This window comes from Myotis daubentonii, chromosome 7, assembly GCF_963259705.1.
Source record: "Myotis daubentonii chromosome 7, mMyoDau2.1, whole genome shotgun sequence".
Taxonomy (NCBI): domain Eukaryota; kingdom Metazoa; phylum Chordata; class Mammalia; order Chiroptera; family Vespertilionidae; genus Myotis; species Myotis daubentonii.
In genome coordinates this window covers 6703296-6727076 of record NC_081846.1, presented here as the reverse complement: position 1 = coordinate 6727076, position 23781 = coordinate 6703296, and the positions used below count along the sequence as shown (strand labels likewise).

Sequence of the window (23781 nt, the reverse complement as noted above, 5' to 3'; positions counted from 1 at the left end):
GGTACCGTGGTAACAGGTTGAATGCACTACTAAAACAAAGAAAACAACCCAACGGCTACCACAATGCAATGCCTGTGTTCCAGTCCCCAGATTTCCTCCTGAGATACAGAAATGTACCTGAGAATGAGCCGAGAGCAGCGGTCCACAGAATGTGGGGGGCGTTATTCCTGTGTCTCAGCTGAGTGGTGTCGGTGAACGTGAGCTCATTCTAATATGCATTGTCCCTGAAAAACGTGTCATTGAATTAGCATTCTCTCCTGACTGGCATTCGATAAAAGGACTGCAAAGTGCAGCTCTTCCAAGAGCCCTCATTAACCTAACGTAGCTGCATCTACATCTATTCGCTTCTCTCTCCGCATCCATATGGAGGCAAATGCAATGCATGCTGCAGTGTCCTCACCGTTCAGAGGGGAGAAAAGGTCACGATGGAAAACGTACACATTGCTTGTCCTCAGCCTACTCCCCGAGTGGAAGCCATGTCTGTGTGAGCTGTGGGTGGCATCCAACAAGCTGCAGGGGGGAGCTGCTCCCACCCCGACTGTCCTGGGAGGCTGCCTCCCAGCACCCGAAGCACCCACCCGCAGGAAGCATTGCGCCTGGTGCGCATAAGTATAACCAGCAAGGGGTCCGGGCTGCCTGTCCCTGCTTGAGCCAATGAAGCAGAGACAGGGCTGCATCATATATGAGCATTTATTCCAATACTGCCAGCAGCATGGGGAGCAGTAGGTCATCCACAAAAATCTGCCCTTCCCCTCCCCCCCTAAAACCAGCTGCTTATATTGGGTAAAAGGACAAAGCTTACATGGGGAAGTAAGCAAAAGGGTATGCCAAATGGGCAGTTTGCAGGTAATAATGGCTGGAGATTTGCAAAGGCCTGCGGCATGGCACGCACAGGCTGGGGGTCTTCACAGGGCTGGCAGCTCTGGTTCCTGCAACAAGGCTGTTCATCTTCCCACGACAACAGGCCACTCCCGATGGGGAGGGGGCTGCATTTCCAGGTGAGCTCCCAGGTCCCACGTGCAACCAGCCAGGTTAGAATGTGCCCTCTTTCATCAGAACAAACCAATCCCGGTGAACAGGGCATGATTCATATTTCTTACAATTACAGCTGGCCCCCAATATTCTATTTCTGCCCCTGTCATCGGGTGCCATGTAATGTGCCCGAGCTAGTCGAGGCCAGCAGCAGTGTCCTGGCTGTGTCTCTTGCCCATTGCCAGCCCTCGCTGTGACCGCTGGTGATTAGGGGTGAGGACCCGCAACACCTGGGAAGTGGAAAGGAGACCTTGGCAGGGGAAGGGAGGGGAGGGGAGAGGAGGCCAGGGGGCCAGGAGTGTGAGGCTGATGGAGAGTCCCACCCCCCTGCCCTTCCCCCTGCATGCATGAGACACTGTCAGGCTGTGGTTTGAGGAACTCTGGGACAGAGGTGCCCCTGCAGGCAGCCCATCCAGGCTGTCAATCAACGAGCAGTGAGTGGGCAGCCTCTGTACACCTCCCCGGCCTGAGGGTTTGCTGTAAGTCACCGCGCATCAATCAGAACGGTTACTTGGATGCCTGCAGAATGTACAGTGACGGAGGGAATATTAGCAGGACCTGTTCGCTCTCTCCCTTCCTCTTCTCGCCTCTCCTCTGCTTCACCTCCTCCTTATCCCCTCCTTCTATCATATTCCTGCTCCCTTCTCTCCCCTCCACTCCCCTCTCCTGTCCTTTCTTCCTTTTTTCTAAAAAGGTCTGAAGGCAGGCAGGACACCGGATTACATAGTACTATTGTGTGACTCTCTCAGAAGAGCAAAAGGAACTGGGAAGTGGGGAGAAATGAAAAAAAAAGAGATTTGAAAAAAAGGACATCATGTTTAAGGGAAAATAACCCTCAGGGCATGAACCAGGGACCAGTTCAGTAAGGACCAAGGGGCCCTGCTGGGGAGAACGGAGAAGATGGATGAGTGAACTCAGCCTCGTGGCTCACAGAGCCGGCAGCTGGTATGACCTGGAATGTGGGGACAGCAGGTTGAAGACCAAGCAGACTTCACTCTGAGGGCTGTGTGTGATCGTGTGGGTCTGTGAACAGAATGCCGTTCTTTCTCTTCCAGTGATTAATGGTCACACCCTGTGTTTGCGGCTGTTACTAGAAATCGCAGACAACCCGGAAGTGGTTGACGTGAAAGATGCCAAAGGACAGTAAGTGCCCCCTGGTCCGGGCCGGCGGTTGATTTCCGTCACGGTGGGTGATGGTTGGTTGGTTTAGCCCCTGGGAGGGCTGACTGCTGAGCTTGAGGTTGGGGGGGACATATTTGGGTGAAATGCACTGGCTGAGGACCCTGGACTAATGAGGTAGCTTCGTGTCAGTATATGCAGGGACAGCAAAAGTAGTGCTACGGTTGCTCATATGGAAAAAGACGCAGCTTATGATGGTTACAATAGCTCTATTAACTCTAAAGAATGTCACCACGGGACTTAGATTCTACCTAAGTGCAGTGTGTGTGTGTGTATGTGCGTGCGTGTGTATGCGTGTGTATGTGTGTATGTGTATGTATATATGTGCGCACGTGTGCATGTGTGTGCATGTGTACATATGTGTATGTGTGCGCACGCATGTATGTGTATGTGTGTATGTGTCTATATATGTGTGTGTGTGTATGTGTGTATGTGTGTGTGAATGTGTGTGTATGTGTGTGTGTTGATGAAAAAGAGCCAGCTTCGTATGCCTAGGGCCATGTGCCCTGGCCTTTGAAAAACAGTCCTCCTTGGCTCCTTCTTCCTCCCCATTTTACCCTCTTTTGAAGCTGCTACATTTTCATGTTCATATTAACAATGGCAATGGCCTCAAGAAGTTATCTCCATCATAAAAATCCTTCATATTTGCCTCCTTCCTTGGGTTTGTTTTTCCCAAGTCCTTCCCACCTGATGGCCTGTTCCTGCCCCAGTCTTCTTACAGAGAGGAAAGGCGGAGCCAGCACGAGTGCCTCCCCCCCGCATGTGAGTCAGTGTCGAAGTGGGAGCTAGGATGCCCCCTCCTGGGCCCCAGCTCCCTGCTCTTTCCTCTGTGTTGGCCAGGCTTTTCTGGAAGGCAGCAAGCTTTGGTCAAGTGAAACACGGAGCAAACGCCAACGCAGAACTCTGTGAAGGTCGAACTACTCCGATAGGAGCGAGAGGGTCTCCCTGCTCAGTTGATATCTCGAAATGCTTCTGAAAATGATGCGATCGCAGTGACCATCCTGAGAAGGAGCCTTTCCCGGCCCACCCACATCAGTCATCCCACTGGCACCATTCCAGGTGGCCATTAGATGCCAGAGGTAGAGAGAGACATATATACTAGTTTATATAGCCAGAGAGAGAGAGATGGAGACAGATAGAGACAGAGTGACAAAGAGAAGGAGTTCCTCCCACTGGAAGTAATGAGTATTTTGTTTTAATTTTCTTCTAAAAAGCCAATCTTTCTCTCTCCTAGAACCCCACTGATGCTGGCAGTCGCATATGGACACATTGATGCGGTCTCATTGTTACTTGAAAAGGAAGCAAATGTAGATGCTGTTGACATCATGGGGTGCACAGCTTTGCACAGAGGGGTACGTACGTCTTCCCCAGCCACAGTCAAGCCATCGTGTAATGAGCATGCTTCCTCTTTACTTCCCATATGAGTTTTTAGTGAAAGATTTTTTCCCAGGATAACCAATGAACCTCAATCTGCCTAAAAGAAATAACAAAATCTTTTGCAAAAGTAAAATAGTGGCGGGTACTCTGAGGTCCTGCTCTTGCAATTTCATGGTCGATTGTGATAACAGAACCACGAACTCCTGCTGTTGGTCGAATTGCTTCTACTTTCAGATGACAAAATACTTGCACAGCATAGAAAATTTGCAAAGTATTTTTTCAAAGCACAGAGAAGACAGTTACAATCACTAGTAATCCTACCTCCTGGAGATAACCATTTTTTTTTGTTTGTTTATATACCAAATCTTCTTTACTATATATAGATTTATTTTTTTAAATATATTTTATTGATTTTTTACAGAGAGGAAGGGAGAGGGATAGGGAGTTAGAAACATCAATGAGAGAGAAACATCGATCAGCTGCCTGCTGCACACTCCCTACTGGGGATGTGCCCACAACCAATGTACATGCCCTTGACTAGAATCGAACCTGGGATCCTTGAGTCTGCAGGCCGACGCTCTATCCACTGAGCCAAACCGGTCAGGGCAGATTTATTTTTAAAAAAAATTTAAAAAGAGAATACTGAAGATACTATTTGGAACCTACTTTTTTTCTTTTAGAATATCAAGGACCTTTTCCATGTCAGTAAATATTTTCCTGCTCTATCATTTTTAATGGTCCATTGTATGCAGGTGCCATAATTTATTCCAGTGATTGCTTAGTGTTGAGTAGCCATGCCATGTCTGACTGTTGACCCATTCCCCGCCTGAAGTATGTATCCTGTGACATTTCTTTGTATACATCTGCTGAGTTGTTTTTTAAAGCATGCCGAGGAAACGAAATCAAACAGAAGCAGAAATAACAGTGCTCTTTGGGGCTGGTGCCAACCGCCATGGCCAGTGAACAGGAGAGAAACTCTCAGTGGTCAAAGTAATCATCCTCATCCTTATTTCTTGGGGACTTCCTGTGGGCCATGCAACAGGCAGGGGTCTTTACGTCCCTCATCTCGTCAGTCCTCACAACAGCCTGTGGGGGCCTTATGACTATCCCCAGGGAAATGAAACGAGACAGAGAGGGGAATTGACTTGTCCAAGCTTTCCCAGGGGAAGCCAGGATTTAGCTCACACCTTCCTGATTCTAACGCTCATGTGTTCCACTATATCGTAGTACCGTTCATGGTTATGTCTGGAGAGTCGAGATGTTTCCCACATGCTGATGTCCACACGGACTTTCCTGCTATGAATCTGGCTGGGCTGTCCTCCCGTGAGGCCCGGGAACGCATGTCCTCTGACTCTGAGCCCAGCCTCACTCAGCCGCCTCCTTCACATCCCGAGCCGGCTGCCCCTCTGACTTTTGTGTTGTGTTTTCAATGCAATCGATTAGATCATGTCGGGTCATGAGGAATGTGTGCAAATGCTGCTGGAGGAAGAAGTCTCAATTCTCTGCAAAGATGCCAGAGGGAGGACCCCCTTGCACTACGCCGCGGCCCGCGGCCACGCCACGTGGCTGAGCGAGCTGCTGCAGATGGCCCTGTCGGAGGAAGACTGCTCTTTCAAGGACAACCAGGGCTACACGCCGCTGCACTGGGCTTGCTACAATGGTGAGTGGACTGCCGTGCAACTGAGTCCAGTGGGTTCCCTCTGAACCCGGCACCACTGGGACCTCAGGGGAGGGAAAGCAGCACAACGCTGTCAACCTTGATTTCCAATCTTTCTGCATCTGAGACACCTTTTTTCTGTTGTTGTTTTTTTAAGTATGTTGCCCTTCCTGGCTACTGTGATGCCTCAATGGAATAAAAATTCACTTTCTCCCTTTTTGCTAATTAATAACATAAAACTCCTAATCAGGACTTCTAATGAATGAATATCCAGTTTTAATGAAGGTTTCTGATGCTACATGATATAACCAGGGACCCTACAATGAATTAAAATAACACAGCTAAGACCTGTTACGGTTGACTACCAGTCAGACTTCTAGGTGATTGATTTGTCTTTGGGCATTTCCTCTTTTATATCTCATTTCCCCCCATTTATTTTGTCGCACTTATAATTCAGAAGATCTAACATTTCTTATTTCACTTATTTGAGTAAAAAAGAAATGCAAGCTCATCGTAAATTTCAAAAATATTGACAGGTCTAAGGTAGAATTAGGTCTCCATTTCCAAACTCGCTTTCTGATGTAATTTGGTGTGTACCTTTAATACTTTCCCCTTGAGGATATAAATACAAATGTATGTGCATCTGTTTTTTTAAACTAGAATCATAGAACAACTATCATTCTATAACTTTCTTTTTTGCTATTGTTTATTTAACATGGTGGGGCACAGGTATAATGGCCACCTGAACAAGAAGATGTCTGCAAACGAAAAACGATGTAGGCAACTCCATAGACTGTAACAGAAAGGATTACAGGATCATTTCCTTACAGGGAGGTAGGGTCAGAGCGGACAGGCAACCCAGCACTCTGCACAGATGATTCTCCGCTAAGAGACCCCTGTTACAGTACTTTTTTATGGTATAACTCAGGTACTAATGATTGACAAGACAAAGGGACAAAGAATGCAGTCAGCGAGTGCAGTAGTGCCCAGCCGGTGTGGCTCAGTGAACCAGGAGGTCACTGGTTCGATCCTTGGTCAGTGCACATGCTCTGGTTGCAGGCTCACACCCTTGTGGAGGACGTGCAGGAGGCAGCCAATAAGTGCTTTTCTCCCACCGATGTTTCTCTCTCTCCCTCTCCCTTCCTCTCTCTAAATTCAACAAAAACATTTTTTTAAAAAAAGAATGCAGTGGCACCAGGGGCCATACCTCCTGGTGGTCTTGCGACGGAAGATGGTTCATAATGGATCCTATCACCAGGTTAATATTTATTCTGGTTGCCATGGCATTCTGGCAGTTACTAACAAAAACATTTATGGTAGGTTTTATGGAACACTGATAATCATCAACTACAAGGCTCTGATAGGCTTGCTCAGTGAGGCTGATCGAAGGTCACAGCAGAAGAGAAATCCGGGACCCAGGCGGGGAGTCAGTTTTGTCCGCATCTACTTCTATGCACATTCTATCGCAGATATCCTGCAAGTTATTGTGTATCGATAATGATTGATCTCCTTAGTATATTGCAGAGCAGATAAATCAATGTAGGTGTGTGTGTATCACAGTCTATTATTTATTCAACCGGGTCCCTGGGGATGGACATTCGGATTGTTTTCAGGTTTTTTCCTGTTCAAACGAGGCTTCATTGTGTGTCTATTCGTAGCATGTACCTTAATTCTGTCCGATAAGTTTCCAGAAGGGAAACTGGATGAGGACATGTGTGTTTTTTACACCATGTTACTTTGCAAGAAGGGTGTAATTTATTACTCCCCCAGACGTGTATAAGACCTATATTTCCTCCAAGCTTTTGCCAGCTCAGGAAGATAGCATCTTTTTGTGAGTGTGAAGGGCAGAAAAGGTTATCTCATTACTTTGGTTTGTGTTTCCCTGTCTAACAGTGTGTTTATTTATTGGTATTTCGTCTTCTGGAAATGACCTTTTCCATCTATTGCTTATTTTTAATGAGTTTTATCTTTCCTCATGCGTTTGCTGGAGTGCCTTGTCGTAGAGATGGGAATCCTCCCTGCATGTGCTATGTGCTGCCAGTGTTTTCTCTCAGCCTGTCATTTGTCTCTGGTCTTTGTTTATGATGTCATTTTCCATGCAGAAATTTTGAACGTTTGTGTAGTTGAGTCCGTCATATTTTTATTTGCTGGGATCTAGGTTTCCAGTCCTGCTTAAGGTCTCCCACCTGTAAGTTTATATGGATATTTCCCCATATATTTTCTACTCTGTTTCTATAATTTTATTTTTCCATTTGCAATTCTCATATTAAAATTTTCACCTAGATGGTTTGACTCGGTGGATAGATCATTGGCCTGCAGACTGAAGGGTCCCATGGTCAAGGGCACATGCCTAGGTTAGGGGCTTGATCCCCAGTAGGGGGCGTGCAGGAGGCAGCTGATCAGTGGTTCTCTCTCATCATTGATGTTTCTATCTCTCCCGCTCCCTTCCAGTCTGAAATAAATAAAAATATATTTTAAAAACATTTTCACTCAGAAACTATGGGGTGCTCTAATTTACAACATTTCATTTTCATTACAGTCCTCTTTCGTCATTGGCTCTGACCAGGAAGAGCCAAATTTTCTACTTTCTCAACTTGGCTTGGTCCCTCCCTGCTACTGGAGGATTGGGTTTCTTTACTTACCAGTGGCTGAGGGCCCCCAACACCCCATCTGGGTCAAATCCAGAGATCTCTCTGGCAGGAAGGGGAAGGCGCAGTCAGAGTGTTGGTCTTATGGCAGGTGGCAAACTCACCGACCACATCCTCTCCCCTGAGATGAGGGGAAGGGGGGTGGTAGGGCTTTGTTCTGAGGCCTCTCCAGGTGCAAGCAGGGGAGGGGAGTAGTCCCGCCCTAAGCAGTTCCAGTGCAGTCTCCCTCCGGGTCTGAGGGTCAAGCTCCCATCTTCCCAGAATCCCCTTCACCGAGCACTGCGAAACACCGAAAGTCACTCAAGGATGCCCAGTCGTATCTACACAGACCCTTAGGTTGGGGTTCATAGAGTCCCAAAGAGTGGTGTGTGTAGACGCTTCCCTAAGTAGATCCTGGGGGCGGGGGATTCATACTAATAGAGGGTGTGAAGTGTTTAAGGGAGCGTTGGGTATAGGCAGAAAGCTAAACAGTGTAACTTACATAAAGTTAGGGGATTTTTATATTCATTACTTTATATGTTTTTAACCCTCCTTTCAGCAGTGTCCCTTTTTCTCTTTATAGGTAAAAGAAAGGTTTAGGTTGTGTTTTAATACTTAAAATTGTCTGATCTTCGTCATTCTGAGGTAGATCATGAGAGAGCTGAGTTCAGCCAACAGGAGGTTCCAGGACAACAATCTGTATTCCAAAGCCAAATAGTTTGGCATTAATAGCTGTCCATCCCTTCACAGACCACATTCAGGTCCTTTATCCATAAGCTCCCATCATCCTGTGACATCGGTAGGGCAAATTTCCTTGTCTGATTTTTTATCTATGAGAAATTGGGACTCACAGATCCCAAGAGAGTTGCTTTGGATCACGTGACAAGGAAGCCAACAGAGCTGAGGCCTTAACTTAAATTCAGTTGATTTGGAAACTACTTGTCATTTTGTTGAAAATAATTCCTCACATTCATTCCTCTACTTATTTTTTTAAAAAATACTTATTGGGTACACATTGTTTGCCAGGAGCTGGTCTTGATGCCATTTTAAACACTTACACAGTATTTTACACTCAGCATTTTACCCTTTCATCTGCTATTTTCTATCAATCACATCTTCTCCCCTTCACTAGGGTCCATAATTATAAGTGAATTTACTCAGATGGGTGAAGGGGAAATTGCCTGTTGTAAATATAGGCAAACTGAGGTGTGTTAGATGTCTACCTATCAAGAGCTGAGCATAACATAGAATCGATTCTGCTTGCAAATGAGGTCCCTTCTCCATCTCGTTCTCTCCATCAGACCATATGGCTTTCATTGTCTTATTTGTTCATTATGTCTCAGAACTCCTGTGAGCATAGTCAGTAACATGTTGGCATTTTGTGAATTTCATTCCATGGAGATTGAGCATTCAGCCGATTCAGGAAAATGCATAAGCCAGAATTCAGTTCTTAATGGCAAAAAAAAAAAAAAATGATTGTGTTGAACAAAATTTCATTCTTAGAAACTTCCTAAATTCTTTTGCGTCCTTGCAGGTAATGAAAACTGTATAGAGGTACTTTTGGAGCAGAAATGTTTTCGCGAATTTGTCGGCAATCCCTTTACTCCACTGCACTGTGCGATGTAAGTAGAGATGCCAGAAGTCAATGGTGCTGCTTTAATTCCTTCAACGACACGTAGAAAAATTGACCTTTGGAAAGGAAAAAGTTTTCACATTACAGATAAGACCAATGTATTCTATTTTGCTGCTAAAGGCAAATAGGTCTGAGAGCGAAGTGTGGTCCCTAATGTTAATGATTTCCAGGAGATTTCTATGAAATGCCGTGGCTCCAAGGTGGCTCACATGCCACCTTAGAGAAACTGCATGAAGAGGTGGCCTGAGGGGCACCTGACACCCCATACTCCTCAGGTGTACTTCACACCTGCAGCCAAATTCTAAAAATAAGCCTGCGAATGATTAGAAAGACATTTTCTACCAGGAAGACTTTTCATGTATTGTAATTCCCTTTCTTCGTATGTTGTAAGGTTTTTTTTTTATATGAAATTTTTGCTCCAATCTCAATGTGCGAACCATTGTCCAGAGAGTACAGGGACTGTAAGTCAGACTTCCATGTCAGCCTGCTGGGTCATGGGCACCCACTTTCTTGAGGTTGGTGGGTGACCTAGTGCCCATCCAGCCTGCTCCCTGACCAGCTGGCCCTGGCACAGGTGACGTGAGTGGCCAGCGCTCTCTAACAGCTTTGAAGCGCTCCACCCTTGCCCTCCAGTTTTTCGGCTTTCGCTTCCAAGATTCCATGAACAATAGGCCTATTATTTCTCTCACAAGGTTTTTTTTGTTTTTGTTTGTTTTTTTATAGTGGCAGACACCCTAAAGGCTTTACTATTATTATTTTAAGTCTTTATTGTTGAAGTATGTAAATATGTCCCCCTCCTTCCACCATTGACCTCTTCTAGCCCACTCCCCACTCCCCACCTCCCACCCCCCACCCCAGGCCTTCACCACCCTATTGTCTGTGACCATGGGTTATGCATACATGCAGACAAGGTCTTTGGTTGATCACCTCCCAACCCCCACCCTCCCCCGCCTTCCTTCTGAGATTCCACAACATGAGCTTCTATGTCTTGGGACCTATTTTGTTCAAGTTGTGCCCACTTAGATTTTGAGGTGCCGTTGCTCACAATTTCTTGTCTTAATTGATTTCTCGGAGTCCTTGTTAGTGTGTTAGCAGCTGTCCCTGGCTGTGGACTCTAGTATAACTGTCCCGGGACCTTTCCAGGAACCTTAATAAACCTCTTTCCTTTAAAAATTTGGATATAATTTGTTTGGATCTGTGAGAGAGTGGAGCTCAAATCCCAGAGTGACTAACCCACGGCTCCCAGTGAACTCGGAGTCAAGAGGGTGCCCTCCTGAGCTTCTCCTCCCAAGACCTTCAGCTTCAGATCCTACCCTCCTCGCCACAGCTGTTCAGACAAGCAAAGGAGGCAACTTAGGTCAGATAAACAGGCTTCAACACTTCTTGGAGCAGGCGATTCTCCCAAATCTTCAGAGTGGAGACTGCCCGCTTCAGGAAGTGTTAAATAAAGTTCGTTTATATCACCTAAATCAGTGATGGCGAACCTATGACACGCGTGTCAGAGGTGACACGCGAACTCATTTTTGGGGTTGATTTTTCTTTGTTAAATGGCATTTAAATATATAAAATAAATATCAAAAATATAAGTCTTTGTTTTACTATGGTTGCAAATATCAAAAAATTTCTCTATGTGACACGGCACCAGAGTTAAGTGAGGGTTTTTCAAAATGCTGACACGCCGAGCTCAAAAGGCTCGCCATCACTGACCTAAATTGTCTTCTTTAAACGTTTTACCAGAACAAAGGCCACAGATACTTGCATCAGACTTAAAAAACAACCACCATCAGATTGTTAAGTATACATTGCCTGGGAAGATGGACTAGGAGGGGACATATAACTTTTTAAGTGGTGAGATTTGTAATGCTGCTTTCGTTTTAGAATAAATGACCATGAGAATTGTGCGTCACTGCTGCTGGGGGCCATCGATTCCAGCATTGTCAATTGCAGGGACGACAAAGGCAGGTGAGTGGCCCAGGACAGCACGCCTCTCCTTCCCACGCATCCCAGCCTCTGCCCTGTGGTTGCAGAGGGCCAAACATCTCTTATTTAGTTTTTAAATGGAAAAGTGATATGTACGCATGTTTTTTAAATTAAGTGTTGTAAAGGACATATAATTAAAACAAGTTTTCCTCCTCGGCCCAGCAGCCCCAGCCTCTTCCACGGAGGAAGCCACTAGAAACTGTCCTTCCCAAAGGTGTATAGTCCCTCACATATTGTCTGTGCACAGCTACAAACATCTGTAAAATGTATGTGCTTATATCCCTTCTGTGCAAATGGAGCACTCCATAGCAATGCTCCGCTTTTAGTACATCTTGGAGATCTTCCCAAATACTAAAACCCTTAGATTTACCGTATTCTTTTTAAGGCTGAATATTATTCATCTGAATGGATATATTATAACTTAATCAGCTGCCCGCTATGGAAGAATATTTAGGTTGTTTCCAGTACTTGGCTATTTCAAAGGGTGGTGCAGTTCATATGTGCCTGGTCCTATGACCCAAGTGTATCTAGGAGATAAAATCCTAGAAGTGGTTAAAAGGCCAGTAGTTTTTAAATTTGACAAGTAATGCCAGGTTGTCCTCCCCCAAAAAATCAGTCATTCACATTAGATGACGTGGGCTTTTTAGAAAAATAGCCAGTGATCTACAAATTTAAGGTGTAATTTTGAAAGTATCATTATCCATGGGAAAGAAAAGCCACTGGGACTCAAGATTAAAGCGGTGAACAAAGGTGCTAATGTCACGATCAGGGCCACCAGCTCACCCCCTCCTCCCTGCATCGGTGACCCTGCCGGGGGGCCTGGTGAGCATCTCCGTGAACCTGCCGTGTTTCTCTGGCGTGCACGGAGCGCGGGTGTGAGGTTCCCAGGAAGCTAACGCCGCTCGTTCCGCCGCCAGGACGCCGCTGCACGCCGCAGCCTTTGCGGACCACGTGGAGTGCCTGCAGCTGCTGCTGAGACACAGCGCCCAGGTGAACGCGGCCGACAACACGGGCAAGACGGCGCTGATGATGGCCGCGGAGAACGGGCAGGCGGGCGCCGTGGGTACGTGCCCGAGGGGGGACTGCCCATCCGTGCCTGTCCAACACCAAAGGCATGGGCAAGCAAAAAGCCGTTAGTCTCTTGCTATATACCCATAAAAAGACCGACATTTTACCGAAGCCACCGGCTCCACCTGTTCATTGTCCACAGTCCCGTTACTGGCTGGTCGGTGGGCCTGATCCAAGTGAGCCAACCTCTCAGCAGGGAAATCTCTTGACGTTGAGAAACCAGAGGTAACACAGAGTCATTGTCCCTGGGGATAAAGCTGTCAAACAATGGATGCCGACAGACCTTGGATTTGGCTAGAACAATCGTGGCCATAAATGGTTCCTTTTTTTCTTAAACACATGAAATAGGATTATGTGAGCTGCACTCATTGAGATCTGTTATTGTTTCTGTTGTAACTTCTTTAGAGTGCATTAATTGGCATGTAGTCTGAGTAGCTTTCTTTTGTATTTTTTTGTAGACATTCTGGTGAACAGCGCCCAGGCTGACCTGTCTGTGAAGGACAAGGATTTGAACACACCCTTGCATTTGGCGTGTAGTAAAGTATGTAAAGGAATATGACACACTGTTATTCAGTATAATAATAATAGTAATGATGATGATGATGATGATAAATGCCACTTCATTCTACCTCAAAAGTGCGTATCATGGCCCCTAATTAAGAGGTCCATTTCCCCAGGATGTTGGCCCCTCTAAGCAGAGTTGGAGGAGGAAAAGCAAGGGTGTACCACACAGGTGGACGGGATGTGCTTTGCGTGGCATTGGCCACTTGCATGCTGACTGCAGTGTGGCCTGATGCTGCCACTGTGTCTGTGGTACCACCTTTTGGTTATAAACACACATTAGGACCTCAGATACATGGCTTCTAGAATATGAGCCTCTCCACTTGTTCTCATTTTGTTTCGTTGGAAGGCCTTGTAATAACACAGCTCACATGCTCTCCTGTGAGGCAAGTCAGTGTGTTTGTGTGCAGGTCTACCCTCTCCCTTTATTCTGGTGCCTAGTCCAATGCAAAGAACGCATTTGTGTGTGTGGTGTTTTGTTGGGTTTTTAAAAAAATAGCATTGTGTTCACTGCTTCAGCAAAAGATAAATGGCACATAGGAATGTGATTTCACAGAAGCGGGATCATACTGCTTACAACCTGCTTTTGTTCCTGAGTCACATGTTATGAATAGCTTTCTTGTGTAGACATTTCATAATGTTTTCGGAGATGCATGGTACTCTCTACCTTAGGAATGTGCCACCCTTTAGTCAGCCAACTCCCTCCCGTTAGACATTCGCTTGTTTTCAAATACAAGCTACTCTACATAATAACTGTGGTGCAATGTTTTAGGAAGCCTTGTTCCTTTAAACTAAATGTCTAAATGTGAAATTTTTGAGCCTGGGCTATGAACATTTTAAAGTCCAAATTCCCCTAAAATGAAGTCTTAACTATTTACACTCCACCAGTAGTATATCAGAATGAAACCTCCGTGGATATTTCTAAAGTTATATTTAAGGGTCTCCTTTCTAAGGCATTGTGGTATGATGGCAGCTGACACCAGTGATGGTGTTTATTTCAGTACTAGAGGTCTGGTGCACGAAAATCATGCACTGGAGGGTGGAGAGTGTCCCTCAGCCAGGCCTGTGACCTCCCGCAGTCCAGGAATCCTTGGAGGATGTCCGCCTGCTGGCTTAGGCCCATTCCGCGCCCCCCCCCCCGGCCCCCCCGGGGATTGGGCCTAAGCCGGAAGTCAGACATCCCTCTCACAGTTTGGGGCTCTCAGAGTGCGGTTCCCTTCACTTCTTACTGCCCGCCTGCAGCGGAGGCGGGAGAGGCTCCTGCCACCGCTACTGCGCTTGCCAGCCATGAGCCCGGCTTCTGGCTGAGCGGTGCTCCCCCTGTGGGAGCACACTGACCACCAGGGGGCAGCTCCTGTGTTGAGCGTCTGCCCCCTGGTGGTCAGTGCACATCATAGCAACCGGTCGTTCAGCCATTCAGTCGATTTACATTATTAGGGTTTTATTACATAGGATAGTTCCAGCATTAAAGGTGTTATCTGTATCCAGCGGCACCGGCAGTCTCAGCTGTTCCTCTCATCAGTTGCATTTTCTCACTTCATGTTCAGGATGTCCCAGGGAAACCACAAAAAGTGCTCCGTTTCATCAAGTGTGTTTTAAGGTGTGGTTTTCATGACTATAAATGCAATGCTTTTCAAACGTTATTGTGCCATTGAATCACCCGAGGATATTGTTAAAATTCAGCTTCTGATTTAGGAGGGCGGGAGTGGGGCCTGAGATTCCACGTCGCTAAGTGCCAGGTGATACTGATGTTGATGCTTCGGGTCACAGGGGCTCAGGAAGCCAGTACCTTCACGGAGCGCAGGCCTGAAACCGTGAAAGCGCCTCTGACGGATCCATTAAAATTACCCACTGTTGTTATAAGGTGCAGAGATCATTTCCCCTTGCTGAGGAGGAGATGAATAGGCTTTCTTGAAAAAGAATCCTTTCACAATATAAGGCAGTAACTGACGAGTGACACAGATAATAGGCGACATGAGAACTTCAAGGATAAATGGATCAAGGAAGTGGTCAGTCATGAAGACTTGAGGAAGAAGATGGGACTGGACTTACATTTAAAAAGTGATGTTAAAGGATACTTCTAATTCTCCTCCCTGTTTACCAGCTGACCCAGCTGAATTCGTATCGGTTTCAGCTCCCTGGACATTAGTTCTAAAACTTACCCTAGAAATGTTAGTATTTCAGATCAGATTTATATTAACCAAGTCCTAATGGGACCTCATTTGGAATCAAATAGCCCTGGGACTATTTGCTTTTTAGAAGAAAAAGGAATTACTCAGACGATGGCCTGATAACATGGATACAGGCAGAGGACATTCGTTTCACATTTAAAGCCCAATGAAGTGATTGTTCTGGAACTTTTCTAAGTCTCCATCCTGAGTCTCTGATCATTTTCTTTTTCTTCCCTAGGGTCATGAAAAATGTGCCTTGTTGATACTTGACAAGATACAAGACGAGAGCCTTATTAATGCCAAAAACAATGCACTGCAGACGTAAGTGTGATGGCTAGAGCTGGACTCAGACCCAGATTCCTAGTCATTTATTCAACACACGTGAAGAGCTTGCTCTGTGCCAGGCCGGAGCTGGGACACAGTAGTGAAAGCACAGAACCACTTCTCCTTCGTGAAGTTTAGTCACACCCCTGCAGCTCACACCCAGTTAGACAGTTTCCGTTAGAACCTGCATTTTGATATGCCGGCATAGAGATTTGTGAGGTCTGTGTTTTTCTTTGCTGATATTTCTATGGTAATATTATGAATTTACTGGGCGATTAGAAAAACGTATGGGCTGACCTATTTGGGAAATATATGTATACTGGTAAATGTATTAGCATTATGTGTTCTTCCTGGAAAACGACAGTTTTATAAATTAGGTTCCCAGAATATATTTGAAGAGTTTCTAAGCAATTTGTCTTAATTACATTTTAATGTAATTCAGTGTTATCCTCAGTGTGAAAAACTTAAAAAGCTGCTTTAGCTTTAGCCATGTGGCTCAGTTGGTTAGAGCATCATCCCATACAGCAAAAGGTTGTGGGTTCGATTTCCAGTCAAGGCACATACCTAGGTTGCAGGGTCAATCCCCGGTTGGGGTGCATACAGAAGGCAACCAGTTGATGTTTCTTTCTATCTCTCTTCTTCTTTGTGAAATCAATTAAAAGATCAGCATATCCTCAGGTGAGGACTAAAATTAATAATAAATAAACACATAAGTGCTGTTTTATTTTCTATTTTAGGAAATTATGTATTTGTTTTAAAGGGCAAAGAATATTAGCATTTTTTCATTAAAATTCTTAAGGAATAGATAGCAGAACATACTAACTTTGACATTGTTCTTTAAGATGTTCTAAATTCAGCAAAATATCGCTTAGTAATAACAAAGAGGTTTGAGGTTATATATATGAGTGATATCAGACAGTCATATTGATGAACTGGGTGAAACAGTGATTCAAATGCAAGCGTACAGCTCAAGGGTTAAAGAAGCTTCTAGAAAATGCACCAGAGCTTAAGTTCTTCTGTCGTCCTATTTACTGTCATTGAGGTTGTTTGAGATGCAGAGTATTTGTGATATCTGCAGAGAAATCTGGGCCAGCTTGGAAGGACTGTTGGGTCATTAGCACCTGGAAAAGACCTGGTCAGCAAATCTCTTTCCCCCCCAGTAAAAATGTTCAGAGGCTATTTATGGATTCTTACCCACTGGCTGCCTCTTAACAAGGCAGGCTGCCCAAATGGCGCATCTCACACAAACTTGTCTCCCGCCTGACGCCCTGTGTTCTTTCTCAGGCCCCTGCACGTCGCTGCGCACAATGGCCTGAAGGCCGTGGTGGAGGAGCTGCTGGCCAAAGGGGCCTGCGTCCTCGCTGTCGATGAGAACGGTGAGTGGGAAAAGGACACGATCACGGCAGGTGCCTTCCCTGTGCCAGGGAGCCAGAGGACAGGAGGGATTAGGAGCTAGTTAAAGAGGCAGTAGGAACCCTCTCCCTTCGGAGCCCCCCGTGTGTGAGAAATCAGCAAGGATGCTGTGTCCTGTCTGTCTTCGTTAAAGTGCAGTCTCCCTGTAGCCACCACTGCCTCCCATTCTGCATGTGACGTCAGCAGCGAGGGTCGCTGGCTCCTCAGCGTGGCGGTTAAAATGCCCGAGACACACGGACGAGCTTGCACCTTGGCATTCGCCGTGCTGACCGCACACACTGAAGAGTGAGGGATTCCCCATCATCCATGCATGCTCAAGGGCTCGCGTCAGCACCGGGTCTCTGTGTTCCAGTCCATTCTGAGATCAAACCTTTTTCTTTTCTTTTTGAGAACAGACCAGAACGCATATTCCCAGGATGGCTCTTTGGGGAGTGTGAATAAGAATTTTAAATTCATGTCTAGGCCTGACACTTCTCTTGATCTAGATAACGTCCCTTTTCTGAATGAACTAACTCTTTACAGCAGCTTTCTCCTCTGCTTCCTACGAAATTGTGAACCCCAGGATTGTATTAGATGCCATTCGAAGCACAATGCCTATTAATTAGCCTTGGGGAGCAGGCGAGGGACTTCTGGATATTTACTAATTAAGTAAATTTTTCAAAATGTGGCATGAATCGTGGCATTTAATTAACGTCGTATAATAAAATGCATTAACGTAACTCAATTAACTGCTTATTACAGGTATTGGAATTAGCAGCCCATGCCCATTGCTCAGAAGTAAGCAGCCCTATGGCGTCATTAGCTATAACTCCTGTTAGTTTGGTTTTGCGGCCCCGTTTCCCCTAGCATGTTCCCTGCCCCATCCCTGGCCCGATTCATCTAGGAGATGCAGAAAGTTCGCTGTTACTCCATCCGTCTGGTTTTCCTGCCTCCCCTTCCCTCACCCTCTACTCACCGTTGTAGACTTTGGGGCTGGCGTGCAGAGGCCTACGACTTTTCTCCACAATGACCAGAGACCAGAACACACAGTGTTCGCTTCTCTGGTGTAAGTCTGCTACACCCGAGGCTCATCCAGCCCTTACGGACCTTGGGCCAGTGGGGCTGTGGCTTGTCTCGGAGCTTAGCTGCATCCCAAAGACCTCGGAACGTCTGGGGCGCGTTAGTACAGCCTCACAATCCTATTCCTTGACTCATCACAGACCTTCGTGGCAGGGGACGTTAAGATATCCGTCCATTCTTGTTTGTTTTCACGCCAGAGAAGGAATAATCTGTTAAGAGGGGCGAGGAGGGGGAAGCAGAAATGAGGTCAAGCGCTGATAAACAAAACAACAGAAAGTTCGGTTTTATTGAGCCGGTTCCTCTTGAGTAAATGAGCGAGAAGTAGTGGCAACTCCGGCCAGCAGAGAGGACAGGATGGCCTGGAACCAAAGCGGACAAAGGCAGCCATAATGACACCCACGAGTATCTATTTCCCTGCGCACCTGTTTCATGCTCTGAGCTCACTCTCCCCTCCGGACGGCAGCCATCCAGCCTAAATGGTAGAGCAGGGCACGACTATGCCAACCATCGCGATTTCCCCACCTCGGCTGCCTTTCGGTTGGCAATGTTGCTATTTTTTAAAATTCTGTTAAGTGTTGTTGTTTTTTTAAATGATGGTTCATGTTCAACGACACATGACTGGTGCCTGCCTCTTTCTGACCTCCTCGCATGGTTCCGTTTTTCTAGAGCCAGTTAATGGTAGGATCTGACACACAACCGCCTACAATGGAAAGCCATTGTTCTCAGAATGAGCGTGCTCCGGCCCCGGCCGAGGCCCATGGTGTGAGTGTGTGTGCTCGCCAGTGGGAGCCCCGTCCTGGCTGTCCCGTGGCTGTTTTTTTGTGGAATTGTGTCCCCCTGCCCCACCCCTCCTCGTGTTTCCATTCACTAGACAAAGACTGGAATTCTGCCTAATTTTGGATAATGTAGTGCTTGTCGTTGTCACGTAAGCTGAAAAGGATCCCCCAACCCTCCCGAGAATGCCTCCCCTCCAGGCCCCTCTCACCTCGCCCCTAGCATGCCCTGTGAGAAGTAACTCCTCCCTTTGCCTGCATGATTGCTAACTCAACATACATCTCCGTGGGAGGTCGGACGAGATGTACTGTGGATGCTCGGACTAACCACTGCCTTGTCTGCATTTACGCCCAGGTCATACCCCGGCCCTGGCTTGCGCTCCTAACAAAGACGTGGCTGACTGCCTGGCCCTCATTTTGGCTACCATGATGCCTTTTTCTCCTTCCAGTACAATGACGGCTGTCAACTTGGTTTGTTTTAAAAAAGACAATTTGAACAGGACGACCCTCTCCAACCTGGGTAGCATGGTTAGCCTGTGCAGTAACAACGTAGGCTCGGAGGATGGGTACAATGAGAACGACTCTGATTCGGAAACCTTTTGACCTCGGACTGTAGACGTTTGCCCTTGGTCGGCCCTGTTGGAGGAAGGGGAAGAAGCTCGGATTCCGGGTTTAGGTCGTGTTCCAGTGTTATTACGGGCCCGAGCTACCAGAAGCCGGTAGAGAAGGGATTCATTCACCAGACTGAGGGAGGGCAGCTAGGCCGGAGGACCAAGCACTCACACGGATGGGCCCTGCTTTTGATCTGTCTCATGCTTTCCTTAGCTCTAAGAGACTTCTGTGAAAGTCTACCTCTCATTTTAAAGAAGGAATTAAAAAAAAAATGCATTTAATTCTTTTTCTTTGGGGATAATGCACTGAGAGGGAACTGTTGTCCCCTATAAAGTATGGTGTGTGTTTTTTTATTTTATTTGTTTTGTTCACATTTGTTTTGTCAGAAGTTGTATCATGCATGTCCCCAGGGGGGAAGGGGAGGCAGGGGCAGATACGAAAAGCCTCCAACCTCCTCTCCCTTTGCTGTTTACGTCCTCACTAGAACCCAAAGGCAAACGTGTTTCTCTCTGGAAATCATGCCTGTAGTCATCTTTCTAAGGGAGACCGATGATCCGTGTCCTCCCTCGAGTGAGCCCTTCAATAGCCAGGACTTCTTCCCGAGGCTATTTGTTGAAGTTGCCAAATGAAGGAGAAAAACTCATTGAAAACAGGACTTGCTTGTTTTTCCTTTAACACAAACACGGCGCCCACTGCTCCCCATAACAAGCCTGTGGCTTATGCCCACCCGAGCGATGGCATCCAGGGCTGTCTGGTACCCTGCCGGGGAAAGGCAGATGGCACCCACACCCGGAGGCCTATGCAGGTTTGCTGTGGAACTGCCCTTACTGATTCATCCTTAGACAGAACAGAACTTCTAAAGAACATCGAGACCATCGGCCTTGTTCATCGATAGTAAAATATTCCAGGGGCTTCTCAGTTGAGGTCGGGCCAAGTGAGGGCCAGTGTGGCTGCAGCAGGGCACAGAGAGAGGCAGAGCAGGTGGCAGGAGTGGGGGATGTGGAGAGGAGAGCCCGTGGTAGTTGCTCGCTGATGAAATCAACCTGGTGAACCCTGTGTCTGCTCCCTCTGCCAAAGCTTCTAGGTCCAACGGACCCCGCCCCGCCCCGGGAATAGCTGCACAAAAAGAAGAATGAGACTCTTCCAGAACCGTTCACACACACACGTGCACACACATGTATATAGTTCTGTCTGTATCTCATCAACCAGCTCTACAGGAGGACCAAAATGCTTCCGTCGAGAATGGAAGACTTCACTGGTTTTTCTTCGCAGTGAAAGTGAGACCTGAAGTAGCTTTTCTATGGAGTTAAAATGGAATCTTTTTGCGTAAGAGTCTTTGTTGTATTTTATATTTCTTATGACAGAGATTTCCAGTGGATGGCTTACCATTTGTAACGGATGATGTGTTGACGACGGCTTATTTTTTATTTTTTATGTTTTTTGCCAGACTAGAGGAAATGTTCATATACTTTTGATGTAAATGTGTTTATATTTATTGGAAATGAAACAAATGCCGAGGGAGCGTCCTTTGTTCGTTCTCCCTTTTCATTGCTGTGTGTCTTACTTGGAAAAACAAAGAAGCAGAAAACACACAGGGCCCTCCCTCGGCCGGCCAGCAGCCCTGGGCCATGCCCGGCATTTCCACTGCTAAGGCCTCAGCGGATCCTCATGATCTCCCACGTGGACTGGAGAGGGCACAGCACCCATCACTCAGCCCCAGTCTGTGGCCAACCTAGAGCTTAGAAGACATTGGAGTCCTTCTGCTCTTCTGCCAGATGAACCTGAAGTGCGCTGTGGATCATATGCACAGACGTGGCCAAAAGAAAAGTCCAGAAATGATCCCAAATGCCCTGAAATCCCACGTGGTCCCAGTAAACTCCTGGGAAACTGCATCAGTGGGTGGACACTTGTGCCAAGAGAAGAAATAACAATCACCAGCTCGCGCTATTCCCACTGGGGGAAGGAAGTGTTGTGTGAGGGGAGGACCAACCATCTGATCACTGGGTCCCTTTCACCCTGGAAACTGCAGTTTCATCGTGTCTGTGAGATATTTTTACAACAGCGTTCGACCGTATCTGGATCAAATACAGATTCCGTATTCTGTTTCTCATCTAACTGCAAGAGACTTAGTCTCGCTCTTTTAATACCCGGATTGAGTGAGAAGCTCACGTTGGGTTCTTCACGGAGGACAGCTTGTCCGGAGGACTTCCATCATTGTGTTTGCATCCCCCTCCTCCCTCTGTCCTTTTTGTTTGTTTAGAGAAGGTGAATTCTTTTGCAGCAGGTAAATTGCTCATGAGTAATAATGACCGCACAGTTACCAAAACCCTGAGCATGAGAGAGAGCCAATGCTGAGAAGCACGACACACTGCGGTGTCTTTTTCTAGAAATGAATGGAAATCTTGCTCCATTGGCGTAGAAAGCAGGCAAAGAGACGGCCGCTTCAGCGGTGGCCCAGCGGTGACAGGGCCCCGCGGAGCCTCACAGAGGGCAGGAGCGCCACAGCAGGATGCAGGCCTGGACCTCATCTCCACGGAGCTGCTTTTGACTCCCGCCACCCCTTCCTCACAGAAGGAAGGCAGACAAAGGAGCAACACGAAGTCATGCTTACTCTGAACGGTTCCTTGAATCCCTCTCTCCTCTTGCTCCCTCCCCCCTCCCCCCTGCCCCTGGCCAATTCTTTTCCTCTGAGAAATGACTTTAAAAACTCTGAGTTCTGTATCTGTCAAGTACATCTCTTAGAGATAACATTAGATTTGCAACATAGCTTTCTAAGAAAAAAACAAAACAGAAAACATCGTGCTTTTCATTGAGTCTTAGCCGGTTAGTGCTTTTTACCTACATGTGTTCTTTTTCGACTCGATTTTAACCACAGCCACAGGGATCGTGTTTCATTGCACTTCACCTGTTCGCCAGCGTCTGCCTGTCCGTGGTAAATACATTACTGTCTCCACATTGCCTAAAATCTGCTACGATTCTACAGTAAATAGCTCAGGGGATTTCTATGTATCACTACTAAAAGGGCACCATAGTATGTTTTGGTACTTTAGGCAGTACACAGCTACTTGATTTATTATTTTGTTATTAACTTAGAGCAAGAATAGCACATGGATTCGCTGCACTAGTTATGCTTTGTACTGTTGAGCAACTCGGTTTGCTTGTCTGTTGTGTTGGTTGAAGAACTCATCCCCTTTTTTTCCCTTTTGTCTTGTACTATGAAGGTAGAGTGCCTTTTTATATCTGTATATTCTGAAAATGTTCTGTGAAATGTTTTGTATTTTTTTCACTTGAGTGTTATCAGAGCAATATAATACAAGTGAGTTTTCATTTCAGCCTTTCTTTGAATGTATAAAGTGTCTTTTTTTTTTTCCTAGTTCCCCTTTTCCCTGCTTTGAAATGGAAATGGGTAAGCTGAAGTGTTCTCTAGGAGTTCTGTTTGATTTTGCAGTGCTAAAATGCTTTCTTCTTACCAAACCGTAAACCATAGGTCAGTGTTATAGGGGGAAAGCGTTTCAAGATAGTGACAATCTGAGTGTGTGTACACAATGTAATTCTCCGCGTTCCTTATGCAGTGTTCTAAAAGCTCAATGCAAGTATATTTGGGTTGGTAGTGTGTCTACATGTTTTATGCTTTAGCATGTGCAATATATCTTTGCGAAGCACGATGATACAGATCTGGTGCCAGTGTTCTATTTTGCCTAATATATTTGTAACAGCATAAAATATTGTTTGATGATATCAGTGGGATTTTGTCTGTAATGTTTTCTTATGTAAATTGAGGTTGAATGACTCTGGTAAATGCCATGACTGTAAAAATGAGGGAAATGACTGAGTTCAGTGAATGACTTTGAACCAATCTGAATCTTCTCAAGCACAGTTTAATACTTTTTCAACTACTGAATGCTAATAATGTAATGACGTACTTAACTGTAATATACTATGGACATGCATTCAGATGGTTATTTTTACAAATAAAGACGGTACAAATATTGTTGCAATTTCTGTTTTCTTTCATTTTACCAACTATTCTGATCATTTACATCTTTATCTCCCCTACCCATGCCAAATTAACATTAAATTCCTAAAAAATAAATAATCAGAGAGAAGTGTATATGCATATTTAATACTTCTGTTTATATCACCACAGTTAGAGAAAAAATTCAAATATGTATATTTGTGTTGATTATATTTATTCTTTTCATAAAAGATTCCAGCTGGCTTGTAACAAAAGGCATGTGATAAACTAGAAATAGAAAAATTAAGACCGAAAATGCAAACAAATATGGGAACTGTAAAGTTTAGCACAGTGGCCATG

At 45.9% G+C, this 23781-nt stretch overlaps 1 protein-coding gene across 6 annotated transcripts in view; it reads left to right on the top strand.

Annotated features, from left to right (window-relative positions):
* The window catches only part of ANKRD44 (ankyrin repeat domain 44), a 229537-nt gene extending 206073 nt beyond the window's left edge, over positions 1-23464 (top strand). For 2 of the 6 annotated variants that reach the window (XM_059702634.1, XM_059702632.1), the window contains exons 19-29: positions 2088-2175; positions 3446-3563; positions 5032-5248; positions 9407-9494; positions 11384-11467; positions 12403-12548; positions 13012-13094; positions 15524-15606; positions 16894-16985; positions 17764-17799; positions 19210-23464. In XM_059702634.1, coding sequence (XP_059558617.1) covers positions 2088-2175; positions 3446-3563; positions 5032-5248; positions 9407-9494; positions 11384-11467; positions 12403-12548; positions 13012-13094; positions 15524-15606; positions 16894-16985; positions 17764-17799; positions 19210-19457 — 1283 coding nt within the window. In that variant the 3' untranslated portion in view covers positions 19458-23464. The remainder of the gene's footprint in view (positions 1-2087; positions 2176-3445; positions 3564-5031; positions 5249-9406; positions 9495-11383; positions 11468-12402; positions 12549-13011; positions 13095-15523; positions 15607-16893; positions 16986-17763; positions 17800-19209) is intronic. The other 4 variants (XM_059702637.1, XM_059702636.1, XM_059702635.1 and 1 more) reach the window with 2 other exon arrangements.
* Positions 23465-23781: the final 317 nt, after the last annotated feature.